General features: G+C 44.5%; 1 protein-coding gene across 1 annotated transcript in view; it reads right to left on the reverse strand.

Annotated features, from left to right (window-relative positions):
• LOC134706118 (mucin-16-like) overlaps nucleotides 1–8,849 on the reverse strand; it is a 30,292-nt gene extending 21,443 nt beyond the window's left edge. The window contains exons 1-2 of the mRNA XM_063564827.1: nucleotides 8,840–8,849; nucleotides 29–8,461 (exon numbers count right to left, since the gene is read on the reverse strand). Coding sequence (XP_063420897.1) covers nucleotides 29–8,461; nucleotides 8,840–8,849 — 8,443 coding nt within the window. The remainder of the gene's footprint in view (nucleotides 1–28; nucleotides 8,462–8,839) is intronic.
• Between the last annotated feature and the right edge of the window lie 500 nt (nucleotides 8,850–9,349).

The raw sequence follows: 9,349 nt of genomic DNA on the forward strand, positions 1-9,349 counted from the left end.
GAAGTTGTTGTTTGGTCTACAGTGGTACTTTGAGCTTCAGTCGACGTTGTCAGTTGAACTGTTGTTGTATCTGCCTCTGAGGTAGTAGTGGCCGGTTCCGTCGTAGTTTGTGCCCCTCTTGTGGTTCGGTCTGCAGTTGTAGACAGAACTTCTGAAGTTGTTGTTTGGTCCACAGCGGTAGTTGGAGCTTCAGTCGACGTTGTCAGTTGAACTGTTGTTGTATCTGCCTCTGAGGTAGTAGTGGCCTGTTCCGTCGTAGTTTGTGCCACTGTTGTCGTTTGATCTACAGTTGTAGACAGAACTTCAGATGTGGTTGTTTGGTCTACAGTGGTAGTTGGAGTCTCAGTCGACGTTGTCAGTTGAACTGTTGTTGTATCTGCCTCAGAGGTAGAAGTGGCCTGTTCCGTCGTAGTTTGTGCCCCTGTTGTGGTTTGATCTGCAGTTGTAGACAGAACTTCAGAAGTTGTTGTTTGGTCCGCAGTGGTAGTTGGAGCTTCAGTCGACGTTGTCAGTTGAACTGTTGTTGTATATGCCTCTGAGGTAGTAGTGGCCTGTTCCGTCGTAGTTTGTGCCCCTGTTGTGGTTTGATCTGCAGTTGTAGACAGAACTTCAGAAGTTGTTGTTTGGTCAACAGTGGTAGTTAAAGCTTCAGTCGACGTTGTCAGTTGAACTGTTGTAGTATCTGCCTCTGAGGTAGTAGTGGCCTGTTCCGTCGTAGTTTGTGACCCTGTTGTGGTTTGATCTGCAGTTGTAGACAGAACTTCAGATGTGGTTGTTTGATCTACAGTGGTAGTTAGAGCCTCAGTCGACGTTGTCAGTTGAACCGTTGTTGTATCTGCCTCAGGGGTAGAAGTGGCCTGTTCCGTCGTAGTTTGTGCCCCTGTTGTGGTTTGATCTGCAGTAGTAGACAGAACTTCAGAAGTTGTTGTTTGGTCCGCAGAGGTAGTTGGAGCTTCAGTCGACGTTGTCAGTTGAACCGTTGTTGTATCTGCCTCGGAGGTAGTAGTGGCCTGTTCCGTCGTAGTTTGTGCCCCTGTTGTGGTTTGATCTGCAGTAGTAGACAGAACTTCAGAAGTTGTTGTTTGGTCCGCAGAGGTAGTTGGAGCTTCAGTCGACGTTGTCAGTTGAACCGTTGTTGTATCTGCCTCGGAGGTAGAAGTGGCCTGTTCCGTCGTAGTTTGTGCCCCTGTTGTGGTTTTATCTACAGTTGTAGACAGAACTTCAGAAGTTGTTGTTTGGTCCACAGTGGTAGTTAAAGCTTCAGTCGACGTTGTCAGTTGAACTGTTGTTGTATCTGCCTCTGAGGTAGTAGTGGCCTGTTCCGTCGTAGTTTGTGCCCCTGTTGTGGTTTGATCTGCAGTTGTAGACAGAACTTCAGATGTGGTTGTTTGATCTACAGTGGTAGTTAGAGCCTCAGTCGACGTTGTCAGTTGAACTGTTGTTGTATCTGCCTCAGGGGTAGAAGTGGCCTGTTCCGTCGTAGTTTGTGCCCCTGTTGTGGTTTGATCTGCAGTTGTAGACAGAACTTCTGAAGTTGTTGTTTGGTCTACAGTGGTAGTTGGAGCTTCGGTCGACGTTGTCAGTTGAACCGTTGTTGTATCTGCCTCAGAGGTAAAAGTGACCTGTTCCGTCGTAGTTTGTGCCCCTGTTGTGGTTTGATCTGCAGTTGTAGACAGAACTTCAGATGTGGTTGTTTGATCTACAGTGGTATTTGGAGCCTCAGTCGACGTTGTCAGTTGATCCGTTGTTGTATCTGCCTCAGAGGTAGAAGTGGCCTGCTCCGTCGTTGTTTGTGCCACTGTTGTGGTTTGATCTGCAGTTGTAGAAAGAACTTCAGAAGTTGTTGTTTGGTCCACAGTGGTAGTTGGAGCTTCAGTCGACGTTGTCAGTTGAAATGTTGTTGTATCTGCCTCAGAGGTAGTAGTTGCCTGTTCCGTCGTAGTTTGTGCCCCTAATGTGGTTTGATCTGCAGTTGTAGACAGAACTTCTGAAGTTGTTGTTTGGTCTACAGTGGTAGTTTGAGCTTCAGTCGACGTTGTCAGTTGAACCGTTGTTGTATATGCCTCAGAGGTAGAAGTGACCTGTTCCGTCGTTGTTTGTGCCCCTGTTGTGGTTTGATCTGCAGTTGTAGACACAATTTGTGAAGTTGTTGTTTGGTCTACAGTGGTAGTTTGAGCTTCAGTCGACGTTGTCAGTTGAACCGTTGTTGTATATGCCTCAGAGGTAGAAGTGACCTGTTCCGTCGTAGTTTGTGCCCCTGTTGTGGTTTGATCTGCAGTTGTAGACACAATTTGTGAAGTTGTTGTTTGGTCCACAGCGGTAGTTGGAGCTTCAGTCGACGTTGTCAGTTGAACCGTTGTTGTATCTGCCTCGGAGGTAGTAGTGGCCTGTTCCGTCGTAGTTTGTGCCCCTGTTGTGGTTTGATCTGCAGTTGAAGACAGAACTTCAGTTGTGGTTGTTTGGTCCACAGCGGTAGTTGGAGCTTCCGTCGACGTTGTCAGTTGAACCGTTGTTGTATCTGCCTCGGAGGTAGTAGTGGCCTGTTCCGTCGTAGTTTGTGCCCCTGTTGTGGTTTTATCTACAGTTGTAGACAGAACTTCAGAAGTTGTTGTTTGGTCCACAGTGGTAGTTAGAACCTCAGTCGACGTTGTCAGTTGAACCGTTGTTGTATCTGCCTCAGGGGTAGAAGTGGCCTGTTCCGTCGTAGTTTGTGCCCCTGTTGTGGTTTTATCTACAGTTGTAGACAGAACTTCAGAAGTTGTTGTTTGGTCCACAGTGGTAGTTAAAGCTTCAGTCGACGTTGTCAGTTGAACTGTTATTGTATCTGCCTCTGAGGTAGTAGTGGCCTGTTCCGTCGTAGTTTGTGCCCCTGTTGTGGTTTGATCTGCAGTTGTAGACAGAACTTCAGATGTGGTTGTTTGATCTACAGTGGTAGTTAGAGCCTCAGTCGACGTTGTCAGTTGAACCGTTGTTGTATCTGCCTCAGGGGTAGACGTGACCTGTTCCGTCGTAGTTTGTGCCCCTGTTGTGGTTTGATCTGCAGTTGTAGACAGAACTTCTGAAGTTGTTGTTTGGTCTACAGTGGTAGTTGGAGCTTCAGTCGACGTTGTCAGTTGAACCGTTGTTGTATCTGCCTCAGAGGTGAAAGTGACCTGTTCCGTCGTAGTTTGTGCCCCTGTTGTGGTTTGATCTGCAGTTGTAGACAGAACTTCAGATGTGGTTGTTTGATCTACAGTGGTAGTTGGAGCCTCAGTCGACGTTGTCAGTTGATCCATTGTTGTATCTGCCTCATAGGTAGAAGTGGCCTGTTCCGTCGTTGTTTGTGCCACTGTTGTGGTTTGATCTGCAGTTGTAGAAAGAACTTCAGAAGTTGTTGTTTGATCCACAGTGGTAGTTGGAGCTTCAGTCGTTGTTGTCAGTTGAAGTGTTGTTGTATCTGCCTCTGAGGTAGTAGTTGCCTGTTCCGTCGTAGTTTGTGCCCCTAATGTGGTTTGATCTGCAGTTGTAGACAGAACTTCTGAAGTTGTTGTTTGGTCTACAGTGGTAGTTTGAGCTTCAGTCGACGTTGTCAGTTGAACCGTTGTTGTATCTGCCTCAGAGGTAGAAGTGACCTGTTCCGTCGTAGTTTGTGCCCCTGTTGTGGTTTGATCTGCAGTTGTAGACACAATTTGTGAAGTTGTTGTTTGGTCTACAGTGGTAGTTTGAGCTTCAGTCGACGTTGTCAGTTGAACTGTTGTTGTATCTGCCTCTGAGGTAGTAGTGGCCTGTTCTGTCGTAGTTTGTGACCCTGTTGTGGTTTTATCTACAGTTGTAGACAGAACTTCTGAAGTTGTTGTTTGGTCAACAGTGGTAGTTAAAGCTTCAGTCGACGTTGTCAGTTGAACTGTTGTTGTATCTGCCTCAGACGTAGTAGTTGCCTGTTCTGTCGTAGTTTGTGCCCCTGTTGTGATTTGATCTGCAGTTGTAGACAGAACTTCAGATGTGGTTGTTTGATATACAGTGGTAGTTGGAGCTTCAGTCGACGTTGTCAGTTGAACTGTTGTTGTATCTCCCTCAGAAGTAGAAGTGGCCTGTTCCGTCGTAGTTTGTGCCCCTGTTGTGATTTGATCTGCAGTTGTAGACAGAACTTCAGAAGTTGATGTTTGGTCCACAGTGGTAGTTGGAGCTTCAGTCGACGTTGTCAGTTGAACTGTTGTTGTATCTGCCTCTGAGGTAGTAGTGGCCTGTTCTGTCGTAGTTTGTGCCCCTGTTGTGGTTTGATCTGCAGTTGTAGACAGAACTTCTGAAGATGTTGTTTGGTCTACAGTGGTAGTTGGAGCTTCAGTCGACGTTGTCAGTTGAACTGTTGTTGTATCTGCCTCGGAGGTAGTAGTGGCCTGTTCAGTCGTAGTTTGTGCCACTGTTGTGGTTTGATCTGCAGTAGTAGACAGAACTTCAGAAGTTGTTGTTTGGTCCGCAGAGGTAGTTGGAGCTTCAGTCGACGTTGTCAGTTGAACCGTTGTTGTATCTGCCTCGGAGGTAGTAGTGGCCTGTTCCGTCGTAGTTTGTGCCCCTGTTGTGGTTTGATCTGCAGTAGTAGACAGAACTTCAGAAGTTGTTGTTTGGTCCGCAGAGGTAGTTGGAGCTTCAGTCGACGTTGTCAGTTGAACCGTTGTTGTATCTGCCTCGGAGGTAGAAGTGGCCTGTTCCGTCGTAGTTTGTGCCCCTGTTGTGGTTTTATCTACAGTTGTAGACAGAACTTCAGAAGTTGTTGTTTGGTCCACAGTGGTAGTTAAAGCTTCAGTCGACGTTGTCAGTTGAACTGTTGTTGTATCTGCCTCTGAGGTAGTAGTGGCCTGTTCCGTCGTAGTTTGTGCCCCTGTTGTGGTTTGATCTGCAGTTGTAGACAGAACTTCAGATGTGGTTGTTTGATCTACAGTGGTAGTTAGAGCCTCAGTCGACGTTGTCAGTTGAACTGTTGTTGTATCTGCCTCAGGGGTAGAAGTGGCCTGTTCCGTCGTAGTTTGTGCCCCTGTTGTGGTTTGATCTGCAGTTGTAGACAGAACTTCTGAAGTTGTTGTTTGGTCTACAGTGGTAGTTGGAGCTTCGGTCGACGTTGTCAGTTGAACCGTTGTTGTATCTGCCTCAGAGGTAAAAGTGACCTGTTCCGTCGTAGTTTGTGCCCCTGTTGTGGTTTGATCTGCAGTTGTAGACAGAACTTCAGATGTGGTTGTTTGATCTACAGTGGTATTTGGAGCCTCAGTCGACGTTGTCAGTTGATCCGTTGTTGTATCTGCCTCAGAGGTAGAAGTGGCCTGCTCCGTCGTTGTTTGTGCCACTGTTGTGGTTTGATCTGCAGTTGTAGAAAGAACTTCAGAAGTTGTTGTTTGGTCCACAGTGGTAGTTGGAGCTTCAGTCGACGTTGTCAGTTGAAATGTTGTTGTATCTGCCTCAGAGGTAGTAGTTGCCTGTTCCGTCGTAGTTTGTGCCCCTAATGTGGTTTGATCTGCAGTTGTAGACAGAACTTCTGAAGTTGTTGTTTGGTCTACAGTGGTAGTCTGAGCTTCAGTCGACGTTGTCAGTTGAACCGTTGTTGTATATGCCTCAGAGGTAGAAGTGACCTGTTCCGTCGTTGTTTGTGCCCCTGTTGTGGTTTGATCTGCAGTTGTAGACACAATTTGTGAAGTTGTTGTTTGGTCTACAGTGGTAGTTTGAGCTTCAGTCGACGTTGTCAGTTGAACCGTTGTTGTATATGCCTCAGAGGTAGAAGTGACCTGTTCCGTCGTAGTTTGTGCCCCTGTTGTGGTTTGATCTGCAGTTGTAGACACAATTTGTGAAGTTGTTGTTTGGTCCACAGCGGTAGTTGGAGCTTCAGTCGACGTTGTCAGTTGAACCGTTGTTGTATCTGCCTCGGAGGTAGTAGTGGCCTGTTCCGTCGTAGTTTGTGCCCCTGTTGTGGTTTGATCTGCAGTTGAAGACAGAACTTCAGTTGTGGTTGTTTGGTCCACAGCGGTAGTTGGAGCTTCAGTTGACGTTGTCAGTTGAACCGTTGTTGTATCTGCCTCGGAGGTAGTAGTGGCCTGTTCCGTCGTAGTTTGTGCCCCTGTTGTGGTTTTATCTACAGTTGTAGACAGAACTTCAGAAGTTGTTGTTTGGTCCACAGTGGTAGTTAGAGCCTCAGTCGACGTTGTCAGTTGAACCGTTGTTGTATCTGCCTCAGGGGTAGAAGTGGCCTGTTCCGTCGTAGTTTGTGCCCCTGTTGTGGTTTTATCTACAGTTGTAGACAGAACTTCAGAAGTTGTTGTTTGGTCCACAGTGGTAGTTAAAGCTTCAGTCGACGTTGTCAGTTGAACTGTTATTGTATCTGCCTCTGAGGTAGTAGTGGCCTGTTCCGTCGTAGTTTGTGCCCCTGTTGTGGTTTGATCTGCAGTTGTAGACAGAACTTCAGATGTGGTTGTTTGATCTACAGTGGTAGTTAGAGCCTCAGTCGACGTTGTCAGTTGAACCGTTGTTGTATCTGCCTCAGGGGTAGAAGTGACCTGTTCCGTCGTAGTTTGTGCCCCTGTTGTGGTTTGATCTGCAGTTGTAGACAGAACTTCTGAAGTTGTTGTTTGGTCTACAGTGGTAGTTGGAGCTTCAGTCGACGTTGTCAGTTGAACCGTTGTTGTATCTGCCTCAGAGGTAAAAGTGACCTGTTCCGTCGTAGTTTGTGCCCCTGTTGTGGTTTGATCTGCAGTTGTAGACAGAACTTCAGATGTGGTTGTTTGATCTACAGTGGTAGTTGGAGCCTCAGTCGACGTTGTCAGTTGATCCATTGTTGTATCTGCCTCATAGGTAGAAGTGGCCTGTTCCGTCGTTGTTTGTGCCACTGTTGTGGTTTGATCTGCAGTTGTAGAAAGAACTTCAGAAGTTGTTGTTTGATCCACAGTGGTAGTTGGAGCTTCAGTCGACGTTGTCAGTTGAAGTGTTGTTGTATCTGCCTCTGAGGTAGTAGTTGCCTGTTCCGTCGTAGTTTGTGCCCCTAATGTGGTTTGATCTGCAGTTGAAGACAGAACTTCTGAAGTTGTTGTTTGGTCTACAGTGGTAGTTTGAGCTTCAGTCGACGTTGTCAGTTGAACCGTTGTTGTATCTGCCTCAGAGGTAGAAGTGACCTGTTCCGTCGTAGTTTGTGCCCCTGTTGTGGTTTGATCTGCAGTTGTAGACACAATTTGTGAAGTTGTTGTTTGGTCTACAGTGGTAGTTTGAGCTTCAGTCGACGTTGTCAGTTGAACTGTTGTTGTATCTGCCTCTGAGGTAGTAGTGGCCTGTTCTGTCGTAGTTTGTGACCCTGTTGTGGTTTTATCTACAGTTGTAGACAGAACTTCTGAAGTTGTTGTTTGGTCAACAGTGGTAGTTAAAGCTTCAGTCGACGTTGTCAGTTGAACTGTTGTTGTATCTGCCTCAGACGTAGTAGTTGCCTGTTCTGTCGTAGTTTGTGCCCCTGTTGTGATTTGATCTGCAGTTGTAGACAGAACTTCAGATGTGGTTGTTTGATATACAGTGGTAGTTGGAGCTTCAGTCGACGTTGTCAGTTGAACTGTTGTTGTATCTCCCTCAGAAGTAGAAGTGGCCTGTTCCGTCGTAGTTTGTGCCCCTGTTGTGATTTGATCTGCAGTTGTAGACAGAACTTCAGAAGTTGATGTTTGGTCCACAGTGGTAGTTGGAGCTTCAGTCGACGTTGTCAGTTGAACTGTTGTTGTATCTGCCTCTGAGGTAGTAGTGGCCTGTTCTGTCGTAGTTTGTGCCCCTGTTGTGGTTTGATCTGCAGTTGTAGACAGAACTTCTGAAGATGTTGTTTGGTCTACAGTGGTAGTTGGAGCTTCAGTCGACGTTGTCAGTTGAACTGTTGTTGTATCTGCCTCTGAGGTAGTAGTGGCCTGTTCAGTCGTAGTTTGTGCCACTGTTGTCGTTTGATCTATAGTTGTAGAAAGAACTTCAGAAGTGGTTGTTTGATCTACAGTGGTAGTAGGTATCTCAGTAGACATTGTTTGTCGTGCAGTTGTTGTATCTGCCTCCGATGTAGTTGAGGCCGATTCTGTCGTAGTTTGTGCCCCTGTTGTCGATTGGTCTACAGTTGTAGTCAAAACTTCAGAAGTTGTTGTTTGGTCCACAGTGGTAGTTGGAGCTTCAGTCGACGTTGACAGTTGAACTGTTGTTGTATCTGCCTCTGATGTAATAGTGGCCTGTACTGTCGTAGTTTTCCCCCTTGTCGTTTGTTCTGTTGTTGCTGTGGCTGTATCTGATGTAGTAGTATTAACATCATTTGTCGTGAATTGTTTTACCGTCGTCATATCTACCATTGATGTTTGATACTCTGTTATGCTCGACATATCTGCGGTTACAGTTGAAGGTTCCGTAATGGTATTTAGTTCTGGTGTTGTTGTTGTGGCATCTTGTGTAATGTTATTTGGTGTTATTGTTGTTGATGTAGTGTTATCCTGTGCTGTGAAAAGAAAAAAAAAGTGTACGTTATAATTGTTGTTAAGTTTTAAAACGAGAAAAAGAAAAAAGTCGACCAAATTTAAAATACAATAACGCACAAAACTAACAGTCGGTATGGAATTGGCTCATTAAAAAAATGGTTGTATTGTTGTGTTCAATAATTTTGAAAAACTCTTGACTGAGTTAATATATGTCTACGAGGAGAGTTTTTGAAATTTGAAAGTGTTGGCAGAACCTGCTATAACATTTTAAGTAGAAGAAATGTTTTTTTTTCTATCTGATTAATTATGTTATACTTGAATGATATTCTTACGCACATATATATTTTTTATAATATTTTTTATGTACACTATTGAATTAGTTATTGATATGCATGTACAGTCTCTCATTATTTTAAAATTGGCACATACAATATTAATTTAAAGTGTGTTACTACATGTATGCATGTATGTTTCATGTACCTGTATGGACATTTTATTGTGTAAATATATTTTAATTGTTTCTGGTGAGACTGTAATAAAATATTGAATCTCGAATCTGTTTTTTGGCTTTGTATAACATCTTGTTTAATGAAACTATCATCTGACTACAGAATTATATGCTGTTTTTGTTATTCATTGAAAATAAAAGCAAGCACCTCGTCACTTGAATTTATGTAGAAAATTCGCTTGACATGTGTTATGTTTCCTATTTAGCAATTTGGAAATTTCAAAATACCTATAACAAAGGAGTAGGTTCAGTAAGACCCCTTTTTGGCCCCAAAATATAGCAGTTTTACAAAATTGTATAAATGTAAACTTTAAATTATTTTTTGAAATGTATAATGCTTCTGCTACATAAATATAGGCTGTTTTTGGCATATTTGATAGATTTTTCATATTTAAGCTTG

This window comes from Mytilus trossulus, chromosome 2 (assembly GCF_036588685.1).
Source record: "Mytilus trossulus isolate FHL-02 chromosome 2, PNRI_Mtr1.1.1.hap1, whole genome shotgun sequence".
Classification (NCBI taxonomy): domain Eukaryota; kingdom Metazoa; phylum Mollusca; class Bivalvia; order Mytilida; family Mytilidae; genus Mytilus; species Mytilus trossulus.